Source organism: Scyliorhinus canicula, chromosome 13 (genome assembly GCF_902713615.1).
Source record: "Scyliorhinus canicula chromosome 13, sScyCan1.1, whole genome shotgun sequence".
NCBI classification, from domain to species: domain Eukaryota; kingdom Metazoa; phylum Chordata; class Chondrichthyes; order Carcharhiniformes; family Scyliorhinidae; genus Scyliorhinus; species Scyliorhinus canicula.
Genome location: NC_052158.1, coordinates 20152810 through 20180070, shown reverse-complemented (window position 1 = coordinate 20180070; position 27261 = coordinate 20152810). Strand labels below are relative to the sequence as shown.

The 27261-nt window shown below is 48.8% G+C and overlaps 1 protein-coding gene across 5 annotated transcripts in view; it reads right to left on the bottom strand.

Moving 5' to 3' along the window:
- Positions 1-3154: 3154 nt before the first annotated feature.
- LOC119975688 (HEPACAM family member 2-like) overlaps positions 3155-27261 on the bottom strand; it is an 89727-nt gene continuing 65620 nt past the window's right edge. For 3 of the 5 annotated variants that reach the window (XM_038815473.1, XM_038815475.1, XM_038815474.1), the window contains exons 5-12: positions 16477-16593; positions 15598-15687; positions 14232-14336; positions 12869-12994; positions 12685-12780; positions 10651-10749; positions 5803-5867; positions 3155-3308 (exon numbers count right to left, since the gene is read on the bottom strand). In XM_038815473.1, the coding sequence (XP_038671401.1) occupies positions 3264-3308; positions 5803-5867; positions 10651-10749; positions 12685-12780; positions 12869-12994; positions 14232-14336; positions 15598-15687; positions 16477-16593 (743 nt within the window). In that variant the 3' untranslated portion in view covers positions 3155-3263. The remainder of the gene's footprint in view (positions 3309-5802; positions 5868-10650; positions 10750-12684; positions 12781-12868; positions 12995-14231; positions 14337-15597; positions 15688-16476; positions 16594-27261) is intronic. The other 2 variants (XM_038815476.1, XM_038815477.1) reach the window with 2 other exon arrangements.

Genomic DNA, 27261 nt, shown 5'->3' with positions numbered 1-27261 from the left:
CACAAATAACATGCCAGTGACTGATAGAAATGAGGCTATGACAGGTGAGGACCTTGAGACGATTGTTATCACTAAGGAGGGAGTGATGGGCAAGCTAATGGGGCTAAAGGTAGACAAGTCTCCTGGCCCTGATGGAATGCATCCCAGAGTGCTAAAAGAGATGGCTAGGGAAATTGCAGATGTACTAGTGATAATTTACCGAAATTCACTAGACTCTGGGGTGGTCCCGGTGGATTGGAAATTAGCAAACGTGACGCCACTGTTTAAAAAAGGAGGTAGGCAGAAAGCAGGAAATTATAGGCCAGTGAGTTTAACTTCGGTAATAGGGAAGATGCTGGAATCTATCATCAAGGAAGAAATTGCGAGGCATCTGGATAGAAATTGTCCCATTGGGCAGACGCAGCATGGGTTCGTTAAAGGCAGGTCATGACTAACTAATTTAGTGGAATTTTTTGAGGACATTACCAGTGCAGTAGATAACGGGGAGCCGATGGATGTGGTATATCTGGATTTCCAGAAAGCCTTTGACAAGGTGCCACACAAAAGGTTGCTGCATAAGATAAAGATGCATGGCATTAAGGGTAAAGTAGTAGCATGGATAGAGGATTGGTTAATTAATAGAAAGCAAAGAGTTGGGATAAATGGGTGTTTCTCTGGTTGGCAATCAGTAGCTAGTGGTGTCCCTCAGGGATCCGTGTTGGGCCCACAATTGTTCACAATTTACATTGATGATTTGGAGTTGGGGACCAAGGGCAATGTGTCCAAGTTTGCAGATGACACTAAGATGAGTGGTAAAGTGAAAAGTGCAGAGGATACTGGAAGTCTGCAGAGGGATTTGGATAGGTTAAGTGAATGGGCTCGGGTCTGGCAGATGGAATACAATGTTGACAAATGTGAGGTTATCCATTTTGGTAGGAATAACAGCAAACGGGATTATTATTTAAACGATAAAATATTAAAGCATGCCGCTGTTCAGAGAGACTTGGGTGTGCTAGTGCATGAGTCACAGAAGGTTGGTTTACAAGTGCAACAGGTGATTAAGAAGGCAAATGGAATTTTGTCCTTCATTGCTATAGGATGGAGTTTAAGACTAGGGAGGTTATGTTGCAATTGTATAAGGTGTTAGTGCGGCCACACCTGGAGTATTGTGTTCAGTTTTGGTCTCCTTACTTGAGAAAGGACGTACTGGCGCTGGAGGGTGTGCAGAGGAGATTCACTAGGTTAATCCCAGAGCTGAAGGGGTTGGATTATGAGGAGAGGTTGAGTAGACTGGGACTGTACTCGTTGGAATTTAGAAGGATGAGGGGGGATCTTATAGAAACATTTAAAATTATGAAGGGAATAGATAGGATAGATGCGGGCAGGTTGTTTCCACTGGCGGGTGACAGCAGAACTAGGGGGCATAGCCTCAAAATAAGGGGAAGTAGATTTAGAACTGAGTTTAGGAGGAACTTCTTCACCCAAAGGGTTGTGAATCTATGGAATTCCTTGCCCAGTGAAGCAGTTGAGGCTCCTTCATTACATGTTTTTAAGGTAAAGATAGATAGTTTTTTGAAGAATAAAGGGATTAAGGGTTATGGTGTTCGGGCCGGAAAGTGGAGCTGAGTCCACAAAAGATCAGCCATGATCTCATTGAATGGCGGAGCAGGCTCGAGGGGCCAGATGGCCTACTCCTGCTCCTAGTTCTTATGTTCTTATGTGTCTGCGTGGGTTTCCTCCAGGTGCTCCGGTTTCCTCCCACAGTCCAAAGGCGTGCAGGTTAGGTGGATTGGCCATGATGCATTGCCCTTAGTGACCAAAAAAAGGTTAGGAGCGGTTATTGGGTTACGGGGATAGGATGGAAGTGAGGGCTTGGTGCAGACTTGACGGGCCGAATGGCCTCCTTCTGCACTGCATGTTCTATGGGGAGAGCTGACTGGTGGTGATTCAACCTGATGGTCACCACACGGCAAGCTGCGCATTCATGAATAACCTCACCCTGTTTGGGATTGAACCCACGCTGCTGGCTTCACTCTGTCCAGCAAAGCAGCTGTCCAGCAAAACGAGCTAAATCAGCCACAACTTTACTCTGAGGGAACGCCCGTGCCGGAATTGCACATGGTTTGTGAGCAGGCGCTCTTGACCAGACAGTGCGTGAAATTGCACAAGAATTGGGCTGTGTGCCCTGCCATCACTTTTTCCCGGCGGGTGTGCATGGGAGTCAGAAGTAGTTGTTGACAATTAAACGGGCAATCAGCCCTTTACATGGCCTGTCTACTCTTACAGTTGGGCCAATCGGGCAGGCAGCCTTCACATATTCACTACAACTCAATACAGAGCAGGAGGAAATGCCCAGAGTGAAATAGTGCATGTGCGCCCACGGAGCAGGCAATTCTCCAGCCGTATCCACATCTGGAACCAGGGGCTCTATGCTGCGTGCCTGCTCGCCCCCCACCCCCCGCCAGACGGAGAATCAGTGCAGCTTTTGTGCCATTCTTTCAGGCGTGACGGTGGCCTAGTGGTTAGCACAACCGCCTCACGGCGCTGAGGTCCCAGGTTCGATCCCGGCTCTGGGTCACTGTCCGTGTGGAGTTTGCACGTTCTCCCCGTGTCTGCGTGGGTTTCGCCCCCACAACCCAAAAATGTGCAGAGTAGGTGGATTGGCCACGCTAAATTGCCCCTTAATTGGAAAAAATAATTGGGTAATCTAAATTTAAAAAAAAAAAATTCTTTCAGGCGTGAAACATCACTGTTCCCACCCCGACATGAGCCCACGGTCTCTCAAACGGAGAATCCAGCCCACAGAGTCACCCAGCAGGGCATGCCAGAATAAAAAGCACCAATCCACAGCGAGGATCTGCTTAGCCCCAGGATTACAATGGAGTTGATTAGTTGCTAGCGAACTCCATCAAAACGACATCACGGGCTATGCCAGAGCATCAAGGGAGAGGCCTGAGGCAGTACATTAGACCAGGGCTGTTTCCAGTTTGACCAAAGTCTACAGTTTAAAACAAAATCTGCAGTGTTGCAGGACAGAAATTTTAAAAAAAGAAACAGGGAACAGGCAAGGATTTAAAAAGTTCCTTACACAGAGAACAGCTTGTTTCTTGAGCTGAGTGTTTGATTAACATGGTAGTTCTTGATATGACAGAATTCAGTCAGTCCGTCCCTAAGAAATAATTAAGTCAATTTTTTATTGTGACCTAAAAAGCTTGTTGCTGGTAGTAATAAATTAGAAAATTGCTACAATCTTGCATCTTCTAAGAGTGTGAAGATTCAAGTTCTCAATTTGGATCTGGAATATTCAATGGTTCCAATTCTCTGCCAGCCTATAATGAATGAAACACATTAATTATTTGCAATGATTAAACATTCACATACAAACAATGGAAACATAGACAAATGAAGACATGTGGATAGTACAACGAGACAGTAATAAACAGACAAAGAGAGACAGAGTAGCAGAGAGAGAGAAGAGAGAGAAAAATGAGGGAGAAAACATTTAATTATGTGAATAGATCAAAGTAAACAATAATCTGCTGAGCCTGATACAAACTGGAAGAAAATGTCCTGATTATAGTAAGCCCATAAGTTAAAGGGCTGATATGTCTCGGCGCAGAAACAATGAAATAATAATCAATACTATACACCAAAAGAAATCCAACAAACATTTATGCACCACCATAAAAAAATAGCCCAGAGGCCAAATGTTACTTCTGATCTGTGTATGTATATGTAAATTACATTATAAATAGTGGTCAGGATTTTTTGAGTGGGAGAGTTTCCCTTTCTACCATCCAAGTGTCAGTGTAGAACACATCCCTACCGTTACTGCCTGCTCCGCAGCCATTTAACGCTCCAACAGGCATTAATTGGCTTGAGGCAGGCCTTTTACACTCCACTTGGTAGGAAGCCCTGCCTTAGAGAGCTATGGTCAATCTGATAGGCCAACAACTCTCTCGTCCCTGCAGTGCTGGAAGCTACAATGGCCAGGACTGGGGCTGCAAGCAGTCCTCAGCACCAAGGCCTGGGATTCCTGGGCCAGGTATGTATGGAGATCTTGGGGCAGAGATGGAAGGCAAGGCTGAGAGAAGTAGGCCGAGGGGGGGTTGGGGGTTTTGGCCGAGAGGCAGAGGTGGAGGGAGCCCCCAGGAGTCAGAACCTTTGAGGGGGCAGCCCGTGTTAAATGATATACTGCTGGTGGAGGCCCCACCCTCTCATCTAGATACCTGGGAACATCACCACCTGGAGGTTCCCCTACAAGTCACGCAACATCCTGACATCCTGATTTGGAAATGTATCGCTGGTCCTTCACTATCACTGGGTCAAAATCCTGGAACTCTCCCTGACAGCACTGCAGGTGTACCTACATCTCATGGACTGCAGTGGTTCAAGAAGGCAGTTCATCACGCCTTTCTCAAGGGAAATTAGGGATGGGCAATAAATGCTGGTCTGGCCTGTGAAACCCACATCCCGTAAAAGTGAATGAATTTTATAAAACCATGAAGTCCTCCCACCAGCCTGAAAATGGAGACCGGAGCAAAACTGCTCGAAGTGGTCTAGTGATTAGCCCCTTGAGGGCCTCAATTGAGGCAAGGGCAGTCCAACCAGCCGAGGCCTCGCCTGTCCAATCATAAAGTTGAAGAGGCCACAGGCGGGAGCCCAGTTGGAAGGCCATCAAAAAATGTTACGGTCAGCACCAGTTCCAAACTCACCGGGGGGAGATTGTGAAACTCTGCTCAGTGGGAAGACGCCCTCATTTTTAATAATAATAATAATCTTTATTGTCACAAGTAGGCTTACATTAACACTGCAATGAAGTTACTGTGAGAAGTCCCTAGTCGCCACATTCCGGCGCCTGTTCACGGGTACACGGAGTGGAATTCACAATGTCCAAATTACCTAACAGCATGGGCGGAATTCTCCGACCCCCCTGCTGGGTCAGGGAATCGGCGCGGCACCGCAGAAATCGCAACACGCCGCCCCAAGACCGGGACGCAATCCTCCGGAGTGCGGAAAATCAGCGCCCTGTCGGCGCCGCGTTAGTCAGGGTATGCGCCGACTCTCCGGCCCGGGCCGGCGCGCCAATTCTCCAGCCCGGATGGGCCGAGCGGCCATCACCAAAAAGCCAAGTCCCGCCGGTGCCGTTCTAACATCCTCTGAGCCAGCGGGACCTCAGCCTTGAAGAGTCTGGGGGCGGCCTGTGCGGAGAAGGGGGGGGGCCTCCATAATGGCATGGCCCGCAATCAGGGCCCACCGATCGGAGGGCCAGCCTCTCTGCCCCCGGCCTCCTTTCCTCCGCGCCGGCTTCTGTAGCCCTGCGCCATTTGGCATCGGGGCCGGCGCGGGGAAGCAGGCCACTGCGCATGCGTTGGTTGGCGCCAGCCCAACTGCGCATGGACGGACCCCGCGGCTCTGGGTTCAGGCCGGGCTCGGCAGCTGGAGTGGCTTAATTCTCCAGCACCATCCTAGCCCCCCTGTGGGCCGCAGAATGGGGTCCCGGAACGGGCGCCGACGCTGGAGTAAAACACTCCTGTTTTTACTCCGGCGTCGGCACTTAGCCGCCCAATGGGAGAATCCCGCCCCATAATCTTTCGGGACTTGTGGGAGCAAACCGGAGCACCCGGAGGAAACCCACGTAGACACAAGGAGAACGTGCAGACTCCGCACAGACAGTGACCCGAGCCGGGAATCAAACCTGGGATCCTGGAGCTGTGAAGCAACAGTGCTAACCACTGTGCTGCCATGCTGCCCACATGTGCGTGTGTCTGTGTGGTATATTAATTAAGAACATTGTAGAAATCTACATTGATAATAACATACTTGCTGTTCTTGATGGTTTTCGGCACCATTGTTTTCGGCCCCATTGTTTCCATCTTTATTTCTGCCTATAATGAATAAAATGATCCTTTGTAAAATCCAGACACCTGCCAGAATATTATGAGACTTGGTGTCTGTTTCATCACCAGAACTGTTAAAAGTTACAATGGCCTCAGATTTGCCTCTGAAGTAGGTTTTGGACATTTCCACGGGACAATGTGAAAAGACTAAGCCATCAATGGAGACTACCAATCTTCTCATCTGGTCCCTCAGGAATAACGTCAGGGGTGTTTTCACACAATGCCAATCAGGAAGCTGTGTAAACCTGGGCTGGGATTTTAGCGGGATAGAACTTCCTGAGCTCAGAGAACAGAGAGTCCGGCTGCAGACTTCTAATGCTCACTGGGGAGTCAAAGTAGAGAGACTGCTCACTCTTTATAAATCCGCTCACAAAATGTTGAGTCTCCCTGGCAAAAATCACTTTGGGACTTGAATCATAAGAATTATGCTCTGAATCCAATCTTTCAACCGAGACTGATATTTCCACATTCCAGCATACCATGTTTTCCAAATATTTATTGTGAGGGCTCATTTCCCAAGTTCTGATAATTGCTCCCATCCACGAGGACCCCCCTCCACTACACTAACCATTGTGTGTGCGCAGACTGCGCATGTCTGTGTATGCATGCATATATGTGTGTGTATCTGTGTCAGTGTTGTCATAAGAGAGGCTGTCTAGAAAAAGCCTTCGGCACATTTGATCTCATCATCCCAGGATCCTACAACCCTACCACTTGCCCATTGAGGGAATTTATTTACATAAACCAGCCATGCCCATCCATCTCTTCCTGGTAATGGCTCTGATGTACCATCAATTGGACTCGAGTCGTGAAGAAGTTCCATATATCAGGCTTTAATCAACTAGTTGTGTGCCCGGCAGTCAACTTACAGAGAAAGCACGTTAGCACAGGCCTCAATCTCGCTGATACCTAAGAAAGACAAAGACCCAACGGAATGTGGGTCATACAGACCCATATCTCTGCTGAACGCAGACGCCAAAATACTGGCCAAAATCCTAGCCAAAAGGCTAGAAGACTGTGTACCTGAGGTGGTCACAGAGGACCAGACGGGCTTTGTCAAAGGTAGACAGCTGACCGCGAACATCAGGCGCCTGCTGAACGTGATAATGACCCCCTCCGGGGAGAGAACACAAGAGGTGATCGTCTCCCTGGACGCAGAAAAGGCCTTCGACAGAGTCGAATGGAAATACCTCATAGAGGTACTGGAGCGGTTCGGGCTTGGAACAGGGTTCACCGCTTGGGTAAAGCTCCTGTACAACGCTCCCATGGCGAGTGTACAGACCAACAATACCAACTCCCAATACTTCCAGCTGCACAGGGGCACCAGACAAGGATGCCCACTGTCCCCGCTGCTGTTCGCACTAGCAATCGAACCGCTAGCAATCGCGCTCAGGGCAGCAAAAAATTGGAGGGGGATCCGAAGGGGAGGTAGAGAGCACAGAGTCTCACTCTATGCGGATGATCTGCTCCTCTATATCTCGGACCCACAAAGCAGCATGGACGGAATCATCGCGCTCCTGAAAGAGTTTGGAGCCTTCTCGGGCTACAAACTCAACATGAGCAAAAGTGAGATCTTCCCATTACACCCGCAAGGGGGGGGGGCAGCACTAAAGGGGCTGCCGTTCAAACAAGCCCGACATAAATTCCGCTACCTGGGGATCCAAATAGCCCATGACTGGAAAGGGATCCACAAATGGAACCTCACCAGCCTGACGGAGGAAGTTAAAAAGGACCTGCAAAGATGGAACACACTCCCGCTCTCCCTCGCGGGGAGAGTTCAGACGATCAAATGAACGTACTGCCCAGGTTCCTCTTCCTGTTTAGATCCATTCCGATCTACATCCCCAAGGCCTTTTTCAAAGCGCTGGACAAACTCATCATGGCGTTCGTATGGGGGGGTAAAAATGCTAGGATCCCAAAGAAGGTCTTACAAAAAACAAAAACCAGGGGAGGGTTAGCCCTCCCGAATCTACAATTCTACCACTGGGCAGCAACAGCCGAGCGAGTAAGGGGATGGATCCAGGAGCCAGAAGCTGAGTGGGTGCGTGCGGAGGAGGCCTCCTGCATGGGAACCTCCCTCCGGGCCCTCGCCACGGCAGCACTCCCATCCCCACCCAAAAAACACTCCAGCAGCCCAGTGGTGACAGCCACCCTCCAATCCTGGAACCAACTGCGGCAGCAACTTGGCCTGACCAAAATGTCGAACAGGGCTCCCATCTGCAACAACCATAGGTTCAAACCAGCACTGACCGACGCCACCTTCAAAAGGTGGAGGCAGGACGGGGGGACACTGTCAGTCAGGGACCTGTACACGGACGACAGGATCGCAACACTGGACGAACTGACAGAGAAATTTCAGCTAGCTGGGGGGAACGAGCTACGGTACCTGCAGCTCAAAAACTTCCTACGAAAGGAGACAAGGACGTACCCACAACCGCCACGACAGACACTACTGGAAGACCTACTGGACGCAAGTATCCTAGAGAAAGGGAACTGTAGTGACATGTATGACCGACTGGTAGATAGGGACGACACCGTACTGGACGCAACAAGGAGGAAATGGGAGGACGACCTGGGGATGGAGATCGGGTGGGGACTCTGGAGCGAAGCACTGCATAGGGTCAACTCCACCTCCACGTGCGCAAGGCTCAGCCTGACGCAACTAAAAGTGGTACATAGAGCCCACTTAACAAGAACCCGTATGAGTAGGTTCTTCCCGGAGGTGGAAGACAGATGTGAACGGTGCCAAAGAGGCCCGGCCAACCACGCCCACATGTTCTGGTCCTGCCCCAGACTCGTGGAGTACTGGACAGCCTTCTTCGAGGTAATGTCCAAAGTGGTGGGAGTGAGGGTGGAGCCATGCCCGATAGTGGCGGTCTTCGGGGTTTCAGAACAGCCAGATCTATTCCTGGGGAGGAGGGCGGATGCCCTTGCCTTTGCCTCCCTGATCGCCCGCCGTAGAATCCTGTTTGGCTGGCGGTCAGCAGCACCGCCCAGAGCTGCGGACTGGCTGTCCGACCTCTCGGAATCTCTCCAAATGGAGAAAATCAAATTTGCCATCCGAGGGTCGGACGACGGCTTCCACAGAACGTGGGAGCCATTCATGCGACTGTTCCGGGACCTATTTGTGGCCAATGTACAAGAGGAAGAATAGTCGGGGGAAGGTAGCGGGAGGGGGGGGGGGGGGGGCTACAGGTTCGTTACGGGGGTTCGATGGCTAGCTAAGGCCCAAAACCAAGCTAAATAAACATGTTGAGGGGGGGAGGGGGGGGGGGGGGCGCAGTTACTACTACGAAGATGCTTACCTGTAAATATGTGTGTTAATTTTTGCGTGTTTGTTTTTGTTTGTTTTTTTTTTCTCTCTCCTAACAATTTGTAATTTGTTCAATATAAAATACGAAAACTGAATAAAAACATTTATAAAAAAAAAACTTACAGAGAAAGGCCGACTGCCGGGTCGTACTGGTTCTTATACACCGCCTCGTAGGCGGGACTACTTCACATGACTAGCCTCAACCAATCAGCAGAGAGGCACATGACCGACCTGAGCCAATGGGCAGCGAGTGCTCTACACCAATGGCAGATAGGTACCGTAAATCTCCTAGTTGTACCACCACAGGTTCCGAAGGTTGAACTTCCTGTGTGAATTAAATACTTCCTGACATCTCTTCTAAATCTTCTCTTCACAACACAGAACGTGCACCTTAAAGGAATGTTGCACGTTCGCTACATTAGAATTCATGCAGCATGGTAGCACAAGTGGATAGCACTATGGCTTCACAGCGCCTGGGCCAATGTCCCAGGTTCGATTCCCCGCTGGGTCACTGTCTGTGTGGAGTCTGCACGTTCTCCCCGTGTCTGCGTGGGTTTCCTCCGGGTGCTCCGGTTTCCTCCCCCAGTCCAAAGACGTGCAGGTTAGGTGGATTGATCATGATAAATCGCCCTTAGTGACCCCAAAAAAAAGGTTAGGAGGGGTTATTGGGTTATGGGGATGGGGTGGAAGTGAGGGCTTAAGTGGGTCGGTGCAGACTCGATGGGCCGAATGGCCTCCTTCAGCACTGTGTGTTCTATGTTCTATCAAGTCCCACCTATGTCACCAGCTACGAGGCTGGCAGCCACGTGAGACAATGCTTAGAGAACTATTAAGTAATCGCTTCAAAGGGCAGCACGGTGGCCTAGTGGTTAGCACAGCTGCCTCACGGCGCTGAGGTCCCAGGTTCGATCCCGGCTCTGGGTCACTGTCCGTGTGGAGTTTGCACATTCTACCCGTGTCTGCGTGGGTTTCGCCCCCACAACCCAAAAATGTGCAGAGTAGGTGGATTGGCCATGCTAAATTGCCCCTTAATTGGAAAGAAAAAATAATTGGGTAATCTAAATTTTTTTTTTTAAACTAATCACTTCAATCACTATCAGATTGTCCACAGCCCATACATGACATGAGGAAAATCCCAGTGGTGGAGAGATTTGGGAACCAGTTAGGAATCTCATTCACTTCAATCAGGTCCCCGGAGACATTTCTCCTTCAGGTTCTGCTCACTCACATTGCTGCACACAACTACATTACCAAGTCAGTGCAACCTGCCTATGCTTTCAGCCTTTACCTTATACACAAAGATGTGAAAATGAGTAGTGTACTCATGAGGTTTCTTTTGCAATTTTCCATTTGAAAGATATAGGTGATGGCAAAAATCACTGGTTAAAGCTTTCATTATAAATGAACTCCTTAGAATGTGACTAGACTGGTAAATCCTTGGATTGATTTGATACTCACGACACCATATTGCAGAGGCTATCGACAGGATGATAAGAAAGATGATCAGTATTGAGCCCACTATCCACCAAGTTAAATAGACAGCATGGCAACCTTGATCTGAAAATGTACAACAACGAATGCAATGAGTTAATTCACACAGAATATCTCCCTTTCCGATTTGCATTTATACAGAAACTTAAGCATAGTAAAACATCCCAAGGTGTATAAAGGAGTGTTTCCAAACAAATATTGACACAGAGCTGTAACAGATACACAGGAAAACTAAGCTAGGTGACCAAAGCTACGAACCCTGCAGAAAACCCTGACTCCCCAAATTGTCTGCCATCTGCAAGGTGGATGGTCAATTTCTTTTTGGGATGTAACTAGTAGAATAGATAGGGGTGAACCAGTGGGTATGGTGTATTTAGATTTTCAGAAAGCTTTTCATAAAGTCCTACTGAAGAGCTTAGTGTGCGAAAGAAAAGTGCAATGGGAGTGGGTGATATATTGTCATGGATTTAGAATTGGTTAGCAGACAGGAACCAGAGCGTAAGAGTAAACGTTTTTTTTTTAAGTGGCAGGGAGTGACTGGTGGGATCAGTGCTTGGGCCCCAGCTATTCACAAGATACATCAATAGAATAGACAGTGCAGACTGAGGCCATTCGGTACCGACACTCTGAAAGACCACCCTACCTAGGCCCACACCCCACCCTATCCCCATAACCCCACCTTTTGGATACTATGAGGCAATTTTAGCATGGCCAATCCACCTAAACTTTGGACTGTGGGAGGCAACTGGAGCACCCTGAGGAAACCCATGTAGACATGAGGAGAACGTGCAAACTCCACACAGACAGTCACCCAAGGCAGGAATTGCCCGGCTCCCGCCCGCTGTGAGGTAGCAGTGCTAACCACTGTGCCACGATGCTTTGGATGAGGGAACCAATTCCGCGATGGCCAACGCAGAAGGAAAAGAGTGCTCCCGCGGTTGGCCCCGATCACAGGCCAAGCCACCGTGGGAGCACACCCCCCCCGGGGCCAGATCGCCCCACGCCACCCCCCCCAGGACCCCAGACCTGTCCCGCCGGTAAGGGAGGTGGTTTAATTTACGCTGGTGGGACCGGCATTACAGCAGAGGGACTTCGGCCCATTGCGGGCCGGAGAATCGCCGGGGGGAGGGGGGGGGCGCCGACTGGCGCTGCACGATTCCCGCCCCCGCCGAATCTCCGGTGCCGGAGAATTTGGTGGCCGGCGAGGGCGGGATTCACGTCGGCACCCCCCCCCCCCCGCCAATTCTCCGACCCGGCGGGGGGCGGGGGGGGGGGGGGGGGGGGTCGGAGAATCCAGCCCCTGTTCATTGAAGTTGAGTGAGGAACAGGGAACCATTCATTAAAAGACAGAACTGAGTTTAATACCTTCACAATGAGAGCTGCCAGGAAACCGATCGCAGTGAACAAAATACCTCAATTTTATTCTCCATTGACTTCAATGCGCTATGAAATTATCTTCCCAGAATGTCACTGAATGGCCATCAGGATTGGGAATACCGCTAATTTTACCCTCCCTAATTTGGGTTGGAAGAGGGTGGAGTGGGAGAAGGGGGCACCGAAGTTTAATTGTATCCGCCCTGCTATTGCCCCCATTGAGACTTACTTACTCAACACAAACCTGGAGCCTTCCTATTTATTCTACATGGTTCAGCCATTTAATGGAGAAACTTACTGAAAACAGACAGGTAACACAGAAGAGGATTCAAATGTTATGAAGAGTTGGGAGGCATGGTGGCACAGTGGTTAGCATTGCTGCCCACGGCGCTAACGATCTGGGCTTGATCCCGGCCCCGGGTCACTGTCCGTGTGGAGTTTGCACATTCTCCCTGTGTCTGCGTGGGTCTCACCCCCACACCCAAAGATGTGCAGGATTGGTAGATTAGCCATGCTAAATTGCCCCTTAATTGGGAAAAAATAATAATTGGGTACTCTAAATTAAAAAAGGGAACAAAGAAAAAAGAAATGTTCTGAAGAGTAATGAAAAGTTTGCAGTATACTCACTGTTTTGCTGAATTTCTTGTACTAGGATGACGATTGAGATGGCGATCACAATAGAGGGACATGTGTCAAAACTTGCATCAAGTAAACCACGAAAAGCTGTCAAGTGCAAACCACACAATGATTTAGTGGTGCAGTTTCATTTTTAGGATTGGAACTTTGTCGGATAAAGAAAGTGTTTTTTTACCTGCACATTTCAAAAATGCTGTAGTGCATTGATGTTCCAAGCTCCAAAGTTGTATGGCGAATGCCAGAGCCAAAACTAGCAGGCCAACCACAAAGATTAAAGCCATCGCCGACACCGAGGCAGTACCTGTACAATAGATCCAAAATAATGGGAGTTAGTCTCATCTAATGGCAGACTAAGAGGTGCACAAATGTTTTTGTCCAACACTGGCTCGGATATTAATTCCCCATTCCTTTTTTTTTAGCGTGGTCAATCCACCTAGCCTGCACATCTTTGGGTTATGGGGGCAAAACCCACGCAAACACGGGGATAATGTGTAAACTCCACATGGACCCAGAGCTGGGATCGAACCTGGGACCTCGGCGCCGTGAGGCAGCAGGGTTAACCCACTGCGCCACCGTGTTGGCTCTTCGACTAGAAATGCTGTTGCCCTTATTCTGAGGGAGCTGTGAGCTTTTAGGTAGGGAATTCCAGGCTACAAACCCAGTGATGTGTATGTGCTGATATTGTGATATTGTTCTTACCAGGAATGTGCATGCTGGTATTGTGATATAATCGTTAGTAGGAGTGTACATGTTGATATTCTGATAATATTGTTACTAGGAATGGATATGTTGACAAGTGTTCTTGCTGATATTCTGATGTTACCATTGATGGAACCATTAATTCAGCGAACTCGTGTAGTTGGATCTGAACAGAGGCTTTAATACACTTACAACAGAGCCAGCCTATTCATCGTTGAACTTCAGATGAACTGGCAGGCTGGCTCTAAGGCACTGATCTTTATACATCGGTCCCAGGGGGAGGAGTCCTGGGCAGAGCCAAGGGAGGAGCCCAGTACAAACTCTCGCGTACTCCCAGAGCGACTCCCCCTGGTGGTCGGGTGGTGCAACTGCACTTACAATGGTGGATAGTGAATATATATACACGGAGTTATATTGGCAACTATATACAGCATTCAACTTACAACGGGTAGATAACGAACATATATACATGGAGTGATATTGGCAACTATATATAGTGTGAATCACATTCACCACAACCATTATTAGGGGCAAATGTGTCGACACAATGACAGGAACTAAGGAGCCACAGAGATCTCTGCTGGTGTGTCTGATTATTCAGCGTGGCGAAGACCAAGGCTAACACTAAAAACAGGGTCATCAGCCGACAGAATCCAAGAGATGTACCTGCACTTCGCAGAGGGTTATGTGGGCCAGGACCACAGTAAGCTGCTTTTTACAGACCACCATGTATTGACTAAGCTGCTCATTCTTTTTTGAATTTACCCTGCAGAATACTAGCTCGCCTCACCTTAACTGATTATTTTCACATAAATAAATCATTTTTTCTGAACACATACCTTTCATTGCTATCCAGGAAGTGAGAGCAACAACAATGGCAACAAGCGACACGATGTTACTAAACAACAGGATCATAAACGCATGTCTGCCATAGTTCGCTGGGGCTACAAGGAAAGGAACAATAATTAAAGCTATTTAGCATCCAGTTTAACCTACCTTATAACAATACTACATAAGAGAAAGTGAATTGTACACACAGCATCTGGACAGTGCATAACTGGTTACAATGGTGATCTCTGGGTTGGACGTGCTGCAGGTGTTACTGGTATCGCAGTCTTGGGGTAAACTAACTACTCATCAATGACATTAGATACAACGCATTAGAGCAGTAGATTGAAGAAACTCAATGAGCTGACTTTCACCAGAGGCACCGATGAGAGCCCAAAACAACATATCACGTCATTCAGAATTTCTGGACACAATTTACATTTCAGAGCCAATTTTATAAGGTGCACCACTAATGACGCCCCTCGCCCAGAGAATGAAATGGAGGATATGCCATCACCCTTTCCCTATGTACGTCAGCAATGGATGAGGCTCCCTTTTAAGCAAAGTCCACTGCAGAAGCAGGCCTAGCCTGCTATATCACTCTACTGATCGCGAGGCCTAAAATTTATATCGTTCTGAATAATATGGGGCAAGTACTGGGCAGCACGGTAGCACAAGTGGCTAGCACTGTGGCTTCACAGCGCCAGGGTCCCAGGTTCGATTCCCCGCTGGGTCACTGTCTGTGCGGAGTCTGCACGTTCTCCCCGTGTGTGCGTGGGTTTCCTCCGGGTGCTCCGGTTTCCTCCCGCAGTCCAAAGACGTGCAGGTTAGGTGGATTGGCCATGATAAATTTCCCTGAGGGTCCAAAAAGGTTAGGAGGGGTTATTGGGTTATGGGGATAGGGTGGAAGTGAGGGCTTAAGTGGATCGGTGCAGACTCGATGGACCGAATGGCCTCCTTCTGCACTGTATGTTCTATGTTCTACTGATTCTCAATTGCTCTATCCAAATTAGACTGTTTGCCAGTGAAGCCTGTTCTAATGGCTGGAAATAGATCATAACTGTGGACGCTTACAGGCACTAAAATAGGTCTTATCCTGGATGGAAAATTTAACACTCCAGCGTACAAGATTGTCCAAATGGTCAGAGCCTAAAACATACACGTTAGAAAGGAGCTCCAAATTCAAAAATTAAATAACACAGATACTGGAAAATCTGAATGAAAACCAGAAAATACTGGTAACATTCGATACGTCTGACAGCATCTGTGGAGGGAGAAACTGAGTTAAGGTTTGGCATCCATAATTTCCACACAGGGAAGACGAAATGTAGACTGGGTGACCGGTTTATGTAACATCTCCACTGGGTGGAGTCATACCTGACACAGATGAGGATGTTTCTGGAAGTGGGGGACCATTCATCTCGGATGCAGAAAATCGCTGCAGGAGTTCCACATGAGAATAGCGCCCTAGTTTAATAAGGACATGGGGAGTCCACACAGAGTACAATAAGAAACAAAGTTTTATTTATACAAACAATATGTACACTAACCGGTAAATCCCTGCCAGTTTCTAACCTGCCTTACTGGTCGACCTTATATATAGATAATGATTATTGAGATGCGCAACCCCTAGTGGGGGGAGCCCGTATTCCACAAGGAACACGGGGAAGACAATCATCCCCACCCCGTAGGTCGCATGTGGGATATTATACCTCGAGCCAACCATCTTCAGCTGCTTTACCAATGATCTACCTTCTGCCAAAAGGTCAGAAGTGGGGATGTTCGCTGATGATCGCACAATGTGCAGCACCATTTGCGACTCCTCAGTTACTGAACCTGCCCATGTTCAGCTGCAGCAAAACCCGGACAACATCCAAGCTTGGGCTGACAAGTGGCAAGTTCTATTCACGCCACACAAGTGCCAGGCAACAACAATCTCCAACAAGAGAGAATCAAAACCGTCACCACTTGATATTCAATGGCATTACCATCAGGGAATCCCACGCTAGGGAATGGGCCGAGGTAGGGCGCTCGGTTTGGAGGGTCGGTTCAGACTCGATGGGCCAAATGGCCTCCTTACGCACTGAAGGGATTCTATGATAATTACACTTTGCAGGGCAAAGGGATGGGGTGAAGTTGATTTGTCTCTTAATCTCGATTCAGTAAGCAGAAAATTTGTTTAAATGTCACTGAGAGGAAACTATGAATTAATATTTATGTGCATTCTTAATGTTTATTAGATCTATTGACACATACCCTGCCTGGACCGTCTCTTCAAGCAGCAAAGAAGCATTAATCCAATAAAAGCTACTGCAGAAAACACCAATGCTGCGATAGCTGCAACAATGATTGTGCTCTGCTCTGGTGGAATGCCTGATGAATAGAACACATAATTAACATGGAACCTCAGAAAATGGCATTAAAGCTATCAATTGTCACAACCCAACATTTCACGGATGGCCTTCGGAAAAGGGAATCTGCCTCCCCCTACCTCAGTCTGGTCTGGCCTACATAGAGCCATACAAAGGTTATGGTGCGATAAAAGGCCATTCTGTCCATTACGTTTGCACTGGCCAGAAAAAGAGAAAAAAAGAAATTAACCACTCATTTTAATCTTAATACCATTTTCAGCACCAGGTCAGTAAATGTGCAGGTTTCAGATGCAGATTCAGGTACTTAATAAATGAATCGAGTATTTCAGCCTCAACCACCTACTTAGGCCGTGAATTCCAGTCGCCCTCCACCCTCTGGATGAAAATTTTTTTCCTCATGTGCCCTCTAATCCTTCTACCAATCTGTGCCACCTGATACTTAACCCTTCGGGGAAACAGGGGCAGAATTCTGTGGTAATCGGCGGGGCGGGCAACTCCGGCGCTGAGGAGTGGTGTGAACCACTCTGGCATCGGGCCTCCCCAAAGGTGTGGAATCCTCCGCACCTTCAGGGGCTAGGCCGGCGGCGGAGTGGTTTGCGCGGGGATGGAGCTTGGCGCCATGCCAACCGGCACCGAAGGGTCTCCGCTGGCCAGCACGAGGTTGGCGCATGCACGGGAGCACCAGCGTGTGCTGGCGTCATCCCAGCGCATGCGCAGGGGGGGGATCATCTCCACGTCGGCCATCGCGGAAGAATAGAGTGCCCCCACGACACAGGCCCATCCGTGGATCGGCGGGCCCCGATCGCGGGCCAGTACATCGTGGGGACACCTCCCAGGACCAGATCCCCCTGCGCCTCCCCCCCCCCCCCCCCCCGCCCCCCGAGGACCCCGGAGGCCGCCCGCGCAGCCAGTTCCCGCGTGTAAGTACCTATTCTAATTTACGCCGGCGGGACTGGCCGAAAACAGGCAGCCACTCGGCCCACCGTGGGCCGAAGAATCGTTGGGGGGGGGGGGCACGCTGCCAGCGGTCGCCGACCGGCACGGCACAATTCCCGCCCCCGGCAGCCGGAGAATTCGGCAGCCGGCGGGGGAGAGATTCACACCGCCCCGCCCCGGCGATTCTCCGACCCGCCCCAGATCTTTCCTGTCTAGGCTCCTCAGTTTTGTACATCACAATGAGGTCACTCCTTAACCTCTGCCATTCTGAGGAAAACAATCGGAGTCTGTACAATCTCTCTTCGTAGCTGCAATTTTCAAACTCTGGCAACATTCTTATCAATCTCCTCTGCACCCTCTCCAGAGCAATTATGTCCTTCCTGTAATATGGTGACCAGAACTGTGCACAAAACCCCAGCCATGGCCTAACCAGCATTTTGTACAGTTCCATTGTTACATGCCTGCTTTTGTATTCAGTACCTCAACCAACAAAGGAAACCATTTATATGCTTTATTGATCACCTTGTTGACCTGTCCTGCCATCTTCAAGGTCCTGTGGACATGCACTCATAGGTCCCTCACTTCCTCTACCCCTCTCAGACTGACCACCATATAGTTTTCTGGCCTGTCCTCTGCACCCAATTTACATAACGGTGCAATATTCGTAGACCTCCAGTCTTCTGGTACCTCGTCTGTTTGTGAATATTGGAAAATGATCCTCGGAGCATTTGCTATTTCCTCCCTGGCTTCCTTCAACAGCCTGGGATATAAGTCATCTGGTTCTGGTGATTTATTCACCAACAAGGATGCCAGTTACTCCAGTACCTCCCCTCTCTCTGTGCCTGCAGTACCTAATATTTTGCAATCCTCCTCTTTAACTAGAATTTCTCAATCATCCCTCTCCTTAGTGAACACAGAGACAAAATACTCATTGAGAACGCTGCACACTTCTTCTGAATCAACACACAAGTTACCATTTCTGATAGGCCCTACCTTTCCCTTCGTTATCAAAGAACAAAAAAACAAAGAAAATTACAGCACAGGAACAGGCCCTTCGGCCCTCCCAGCCTGCACCGATCCAGATCCTTTATCTAAACCTGTCGCCTATTTTCCAAGGATCTACTTCCCTCTGTTCCCCGCCTGCTCATATATCTGTCTAGATTCATCTCAAATGATGCTATCGTGCCCGCCTCCTGCTCTTCACATATTGGTGAAACATCTTAAAATTTAATTTGATTTCACGCGCCAATCTTTTTTCATCTCCTCTCTTTGTTTTTCTCATTTCAATTTTTTCTTCATCCCATGCACTTTCTATACTCTGAGGCTTTCTGCAGTATTAAGTCTTTTGTGACTGTCATAAGCTTTTTTTTCTGCTTTTATCTTGGCCTGTACAGTATTCTTCTGAATGACCGAGAAGCTCTAGATTTGGCAATCTGCTATCTGTGCCCTCAGCTCAATGGATTTATTTACCATGCTCCTTGCATTTACATATACACCTATTAACACCACCACATAGCTGTGCTGTTACCTTTTAACCTCTTTGTTGCTTGTCTTTCAGAACCACTCATTAATCCTCTATCCCCCGTTCCCTACTCTGAATAGGGGCTGGTTTAGCACAGGGCTAAATCGCTGGCTTTGAAAGCAGACCAAGCAGGCCAGCAGCACGGTTCGGTTCCCATACCAGCCTCCCCGAACAGGCGACGGAATGTGGCGACTAGGGACTTTTCACAGTAACTTCATTGAAGCCTACTCGTGACAATAAGCGATTTTCATTTCAGTTCAATTTGCTCTGGGCTTTCCTTTCCTCTGCCAAACTAGCTTAAACCCTTACAACAGCACCAGCAAATTTCCCTGTGGGATATTCGTCCCAGTTCTGTTCAGGTTATGGAGTCAAGAGTTTATACAGCACGGAAAGAGGCCCTTTGGCCCATCAAGTCCACGCCAGCCATCAAGCACCTATTAACCCGAAACCCATTGACCAGCACTTGGCCCGTAGCCTTGTAAGCTGTGGCATTTAAGTGCTCATCCAAATACTTGTTAAATATTGTGAGGGTGGTTCCTGCCTCTACCACCCTTTCAGGCAGTGCATTCCAGATTCCCATCACCCTCCGGGTGAAAAGGCTTTTCCTCACGTCTTCTATAAATCTCTGCCAATTACCTTAACTCTATTGCCCCCTCCACTAAGGGGAAAAGCTCCTTCCTAATCACTCTGCCTATGCCCCTCATAATTTCATACACTTCACTCCGGTCCCCCCTCAGCCTTCTCTGTTCCAAGGAAAACAGCCCCAGCCCATCCAGTCTCTCTTGATCGCTGAAATGTTCCAGCCCAAGCAACATCCTGGTGAACCTCCGCTGCACTCTCTCCAGTGCAATCAGTTCCCTCCTATAGAGTGGCAACCAGAACTGTACACCCTATCCAGCATTTTATACACCCCCATCATAACCTCCCTGCTCTTAAATGTTTTGGTTAATAAGTATTAAAAATTGCTTTCCAGCCACATTATCGCCCTGACCTGCTGTCTTCAGGAATCTATGAACATGCACACCCAGGTCCCTCTGATCCTCTGTACTTCATAGAGTCCTGTCATTCATTGTATATTTTCTTGCCTAGTTCGTCCTCCCAGAATACAGACTAGCCATCTTGCATTGGTCCCACCTTCCCCATAACTGGTCCTAATACCACAGAAATCTGAAGCCCACCCTCCAACACCAGGTTCCCAGCCACATGTTTAATCGTTCCTGTTTCTATACTCACTTGGACTGGGACTGGGAGTAATCCTGAGATTACTGCTTTCGAGGTCCTGTTTTACAATGTCCTCCCAACTCCCTAAAGTCTGCTTTCAGCATCTTATCCCTTTCCAACAGAAACCATTGTTATCAACATGAACCACGACCTCGGCTTGATCGCTCTCCTTCAGAAGAATATCCTACAGCCGCTCTGTGACATCCTTGACCCTGGCACCAGGAAGACAACATACCGTCCTGGAGGTAAGTTAACTTCCGCAGGAACCACAGAAATGCCTGTATGTTCCCCCAACTAATGAATCCTCTATCATTACTGTTCTTCTCCCCCTCCACCTCCCTCCTGTAGAGCAGAGACATTTGTGGTACCACAAATTTGGCTCTGACTGCACTCCTCTGAGGAACAAACACACTCACCAGTAAAAAGAAATGAGCAAAACTTGATTGATGAGCGAGGCCCTAGGCGATTCTTGCACTACCTGACTAGGTTTCTTGGGCTGCCTGGCAGTCACTGTTCACTTTCTACCTCAAGACCTGAAAGATGCGGTGTGACCACCTCGCTGAACCTGCTACCCATGTAACTCTCAGCCTTGCGGATGCGTTAGAGTGACTCCGACCACCGCTTGAGCCCCAAAACATGGAGCGCAAAGTTCTGCAGCTGGTGACACTTCCTGCGCATGTGGTCGTCTAGGACACCAGGAGTGTTCACAACTTCCCACATGCTACAAGACATACATTCCACATATGTTGTCCTGCCATGACTTCAGTTTACTTCCTTATGTTAACTTTATTTTACTTGATTATTTCCCCATTACACATTATTTCTCCATAAAGTAAGTAACCCGTTCTTTTAAAAATAATGGGTGGGATTCTCCATCCCACCTCACCTATATTCTGGTGCGGTGCGTCCCCGTCCCACCAGCCGACCAATGCGGTTTCCCATGGAAGGCACCCCCACGCCATCCAGAGGTCTGCAGGCGTGAGTGCGCTGCCGATGAAATTAAAGATCACGCCGATGGGGAATCCAGACCAATGTGTTTTTTTCATTTTCATCTACTTGATAATCCTCCCTGTTATGGGCCAGGGTTCAGAGAACCCCAAAGTGTATCATGGAGTTCACCTGACCCACAACTTTGAATAGATTGTGGTATGGGGAGCACACGGCCCACTCTACAGGTGTGGTACAGCAGAAATGGAAAAGTATTTTTCAAAAGCAAAACAATGGTTATTCTCTGACCTCAAGTTAACCTTTTTAAAACATAGTGAAACATCTTAGCAACCATTAATTCAAATACAACCCCCAAAGACTGCAACACTGAGTAATCCTTAATAACTTCCCAAACAACATCCAGAAAAGAAAAGAAACACCTTTTAACAGAAGTACATTAAGTTTACATTCATTTCTGAGAACATTTGTAATTCTGAATTCACCAAATGATCAAGAGATAGTCTTTTCATGGCAGAAAGATCAACAATACACCTACTCTGTCTGGCTTCAGCGCCAACACTGAAAACGAAACTAAAACACACCCTGCAGCAAACAGCCTAAAACAAAAGTAAAAAGCTGACAGACAGCCCAGCTCCACCCACACTCTGACATCACTGCAGTAATATGAGCAGCCAAACATTTCTTAAAGAGACATTCTCATGACAATGTCCTCCTTTATTTGGGCGGGTAAGACTCCAAGGATCCGTGGGCTTTGCTCTAAAAGAGACAGAAAATTGGGGGGGCTTGTTGTATCCAATTTATTGTTTACTATTGAGCAGCCAGAACTCAGAAGATATTGTTGAGTTCAGAGATCCTGGTTCAATATAGGGACAAATGGAGGTGCGCTCCTAAATAATTTCTAGCCTTTGTGCAATAGTTATTACATTGTTGCCTTTCTCTCCAGTGAGAATGACCCTGAACCCTGTGGTGGTCTCCATCCTGAGTTCAGGCGGCATTTCTATTTGTTTCCGTTGGTCCTCATCATCAATAACCACCTTTTTCTACCAGCCGGTTTGGACTCGAAGTTTATGTCAAGGGAGGGCAAGGGTCTGGAGAGGTTTGGAGACCTGTCATGGAGGGGAGGTTTGCTAGTTTTAAGGAGTTAGCGGAGAAATTCCAATTGCATGGTTCCGGTCTTTTCAGCTCTTTTCAGATTCAATATTTTTCATGGAGGGCTTTCCCCTCCTTCCCCTTGGCACGAACCTGTGTAAGAGGATATTGTCTTTGGCCGGGTCTGATGAGGGGACTATTTCCGGCATTTATGGCCAGATCCTGTCAGCGGAGTCAGCTTTGTTGAGTGCGGTGAGCAAGAAATGGGAGGGTGGATTGGGTCCCATTCTGGATGGTGAGGTATGGAGTGAGGCCCTTCACAGGGTCAACTCCACGTCTTCATGTGCTCGGCTAAATGTGATACAATTCAAGGCTGTGCACAGGGCGGATTTAACTGAAGCGAGGATGAGCGAATTCTCCTCTGCTCTCGGGGGCCGGCTAACCACACACATACAATTTGGTCTTGTCCCAAATTGCTAGGCTTCTGGGACTTTTTCTTTAACACCACGTCGGAGATACTAAAAGTAGATTCGGATCCATATTCGCTGGTGGCCAGATTTAGGATGTCAGACTCGCCGGTGCTTCTGTTGGGGGTGAAGGTGGATTTTCTCGCCTTCACCTCGTTGATAGCCCAGAATGCTGCTTGGGTGGAGATCTCCCACTCCGTCCAGTGCCTCAGCTTGGCTGGGTGACCTCATGTCCTTCATACATTTGGAGAAGGTTAATTAGAGGGGGGGTAGAAGGATTCTACCTAAAATGGCAGCTATTCATTTCCTTCTTTAAGGAGCTCGCCTCTTTGATCTATTGTGTAATTTTGGTTCATTGTTTTGTATGGTTTTGTTTAATATGAAAAAAATTCAATAAACATATTTTTTTTAAAAACAGAAGGACGAAGTTAACTTATCCAAACCAAAAATAAAAAACTTGCATCCAGTCCTTTGGTAGTACAGAACTTGAATATCCCTGAAGCGAGTCATGCTGCCGAAGCTTTCATTTTGTACAAGAATGCCAAATTTAAATGATCACAACAATTTACAGTATTGGAGGAAAGGCTGCTGATTGGTTGACAAATCAACTCTCGCTGGCTGAGCCATTACCATGGAGACAAAAATGCCAAGCTCCGCAAAACTTGGAAAGCCAATAAAGGTGTGAGGCTGGAACGGATTCTTTTTGCAGGGAATGGCCCCCTGCTTATGAATGTTTGTCACTTCTCACAAGCACAACCTGTCTGAACATGCCTGAGTTTCTTGAAGTGGTTGTTAGAGGGCAGGTTTAGCTCAGTGGGCTAGGAAGCTGGTTTGTGATGCAGAACACTTCCCGTACCAGCTGAGAATTCTGAATTCTCCCTGCGTTCCCGAACAAGTGCCGGAATGTGGTGACTCGGGGCTTTTCGGAGTAACTTCATTGCAATGTTAATGTAAGCCTACTTGTGACAATAAAGGTTATTTATTTATTTATTAGAGTAGCTGTTATAACATTCAGGATTGTTGAGTAAGTGCTGCCCAATCATGGAATTATATCCAACAGCATGGGATGCTTTGAGTCCAGTCTGTAATCTGCCTCTTATGAACAACTGAAGGAACATGCTGTTTGAATCAAATCGGCCAACTGCTGGGACGTACAGGTGTCTCTGTGGCATAATAGGTCAGCACGTTCTGCTGTTAAACAAGAGGTTGGTGGTTCGATTCCCCCCAGGGACGAAGTGATTTTTACACTTTAGTACTTCATATCACATTGATTTGGTCCTTTGGTTCCAATACTACATTCCAAATATCTGGAAGCAGGAAATATAATCATAGAATCATAGAATTTACAGTGTAGGAGGAGGCCATTCTGCACCGGCTCTTGGAAAGAGCACCCTACACAAGTCCCACCCTATCCCCGTAGCCCAGCAACCCCATCTAACCTCAGGGCAATTTATCACCTAACCTGCACACCTTTGGACTGTGGGAGGTAACTGGAGCACCCGGAGGAAACCCACGCAGACACGGGCCGAACGTGCAGGCTCCACACAGACAGTGACCCATAATGAATGGCTCGAATATAGAAGGCTGGAGGCGCGTAATTGGCAGGGATGTGGATGTTGCCGTCTTCATTCTTTGACAAAGAGTCATCCAGGCTTGAAACGTCAACTCCGGTCTCTCTCCACAGAAGCTGCCACAACTGAGACTGCCCAGTTTTTTTTTACACAGAGGGTGGTGAGTGAATTGAATGTATTGCCAGGGGAGGTGGTGGAAGCAGATACATTAACGGCGTTCAAAAGGCATCTTGACAAATACATGGATAGGATGGGTATAGAGGGCTACGGCACAAGGAAGTGCTGAGGGTTTTGGCCAAAGTTAATATCCTGACCAGTCCAGGCTTGGAGGGCCGAAGGGCCTGTTCCTGTGCTGTATCATTCTTTATTCTTTATATAGCCTACCAGCACTGAAATTCGTTCATGATGTTTCTCAATTGTGTGGTATGCAGAACTTATTTTCACAGCAGCATCCTATTAGTGGAAAATACCAAAGTAACCACTGCATAGCTGCAGTGTGAAACAACTTGGCTCAAATTTGTGGGAATACTATGCTTTTCTAAGGTTATTTGAGGTGCATGGACCAATATTTAATCAGCTTCCTGTTTTACACTGTGCCCCAAATTCTTCTCCATTTTGAAGTGTGGAAATGATCATTGGGTGGGTCTAAAATGGGCAGCAGACGCTCATGATGCTGCCCAACACAATTTTACCACTAATTCCAATCTGATCTGTGCTTTCTGGACATGCCCGAGCTGGAGATTTCCCAGACGTTTCTTTCTTCAATGTGACTTGTGTTCCATTGTTGAGAGAACGGTCGCGATTCCTCCAAACAGAATCAATGTCCCTAAGCGAGTGCGTTTAGCTGCGCTCGCAATACCGAGAAACAAATGGCTATTCAACATGACTCGTGTCATGCCCGGCAACCACTGCCCGATTGTGCACGTGCAAAAAATGCTCACTTGGCACCTTGGCAGTGCAAACCTGGCACCCTGGCAGTGCCCATGCCAGTTATCAATGCCACCCGGGCACCCTGGCAGCAGTGCCAGGGTGGCATCCAGGTGGCACTGCCAGGGTGCCAGGCTGGAACTACCAGGGTGCTCTGGTGGCACCAGCAGTGCCAGGGCAGGGCATGCAGCTGAGAGCTTCTTGGAGACCCCCACGCGTGCCTTCTGGTCCTTGTTTGTGGGGACCAGTACCAACGGCGCTCCCCCGATGTTTCCGGGGTGAAGGGATTGAATCCCAAAGCATCAGGAATCTGCACTTTAGAGGCTTAATACGCTTTAATACGCAGGTTTGCCAAAAAGTGATGCCGCCCATTGTGGGCGGGATTCACATTGCAACGTCTCGGGGGATCGCGTTGAATCTCGCGAGGCGTTTCGAGCCGGGTAGATCTCGGGCAGCTTCTGCTGGTTTTCATGCTGATGGAGAATGAGGAAGTCCGATTGCTTTTTGGAGGGCTGGCAAAGGGGTATTTTTGCTCCACTAGAAACGGGAATTGTTGGAAATGCTCAGCACATCATGAAACCCAGCAGAAGCTGCCCGAGATCTGGTTTGGCATAACATTGAAAATGAATTTCGAAAAGAAAGCTGAGGTAGCAAGAGAGCATAAACAACTCGCTGAGCCACAGAGAAACACAAAGCGGGATTTTTCAGTCGTTCCCGGAGGCCGGATCGGCAGGTTGGGCTGAGGGTGTGAACAATGGGAAACCACGTTCACAGTGGCGGGATCAGAAGGTTTCCCCCCTGCCAAACAACGGCGAGCCACCTCCACCACCGTATAACACGCCATGGGGGAGGAGGAGGTGGCAGAAAGTCCCACTCACAATGTCAAAGCAATAATTGATAACTTTAAAATAAGAGAAAGTGGACGGAATTCTCCCCCCCCCCCCCCCCTCCCCCCCCCCCCCACCACGCCGGGTAGGAGAATCTCCGGGGCGCCGGGTGAGTCCCGCCACGCCGCCCCGGCACCCGCACGCGATTCTCCCACCCCCCCCCACAAACCGGCACGGTGTAATTCACGGCTGGCAACTGGAAGAATCGCCGCTCGCCGTTTGGAATGGGCGAGCGGCGATTCTCCAGCCCGGATGGGCCGAGCGACCTGCCCAACACGACAGGTTCCCGCTGGCGCCGTCCACACCTGGTCGCTGCCGGCGGGAACAGCGTGGGAACGCTGGAGGGACGGCCTGTGTGGGGGGGAGGGGGTTCTTCCACCTGGGGGGGGTACCTCAAAAGGGGTCTGGCCCAGCGATCGGTGCCCACTGATCGGCGGGCCAGCCTCTCTGAAGGAGGACCTCCTGAAAATGAATCCTCCACCGCCCCGCAAGATCCATCCGAGATCTTCTTGTGGGGCAGCCGCGGGGAGGACGGCAACCGTGCATGCGCGGGTGACATAATTTACGCGGCGCCGGCTGCAACATTTACGCGACGCCGCTCCTCGCCCCGCGGGGACGGGAGAATAGGGGGCTGGGAGCGGCCTCTGACACCGGAGTGAATCACTCCGGGTTTCACTCCGGCGTCGGGACTTAGTCTCCCGATGGGAGAATTGCGCCCAGTACGCCTGGAGATTTTATTGCTGAGGGGGAGCTCAGGGTGGTTTTGAAGGGGGCAAGTAAGTCGGTATTAGGGGTATTACGGTACCCAGGCTGAGGCTGTAAGACCATTGGCGTGGGAGGTACTTGAGACAGCAAGATCATTGGTGAAGCCTGCCTGCTGGTTCCGCCCAGTAAGGCGGAGTATAAGAGCCTGTGTCTCCCCAGCTGCTGCATTCTGTACCTGCACTGCTGGGGGAAACATCTAGTCCAATAAATCCTTTAATTGTCATCCAATCTCGCTTTTGGAGTCATTGATCGAGCATCAGCAAGATATGCTTCCCACCCTGTCAATCACACCAGCCACCCCAGCTTTCAGTTTTGCTTCCAACAGCTGCCAGCCTA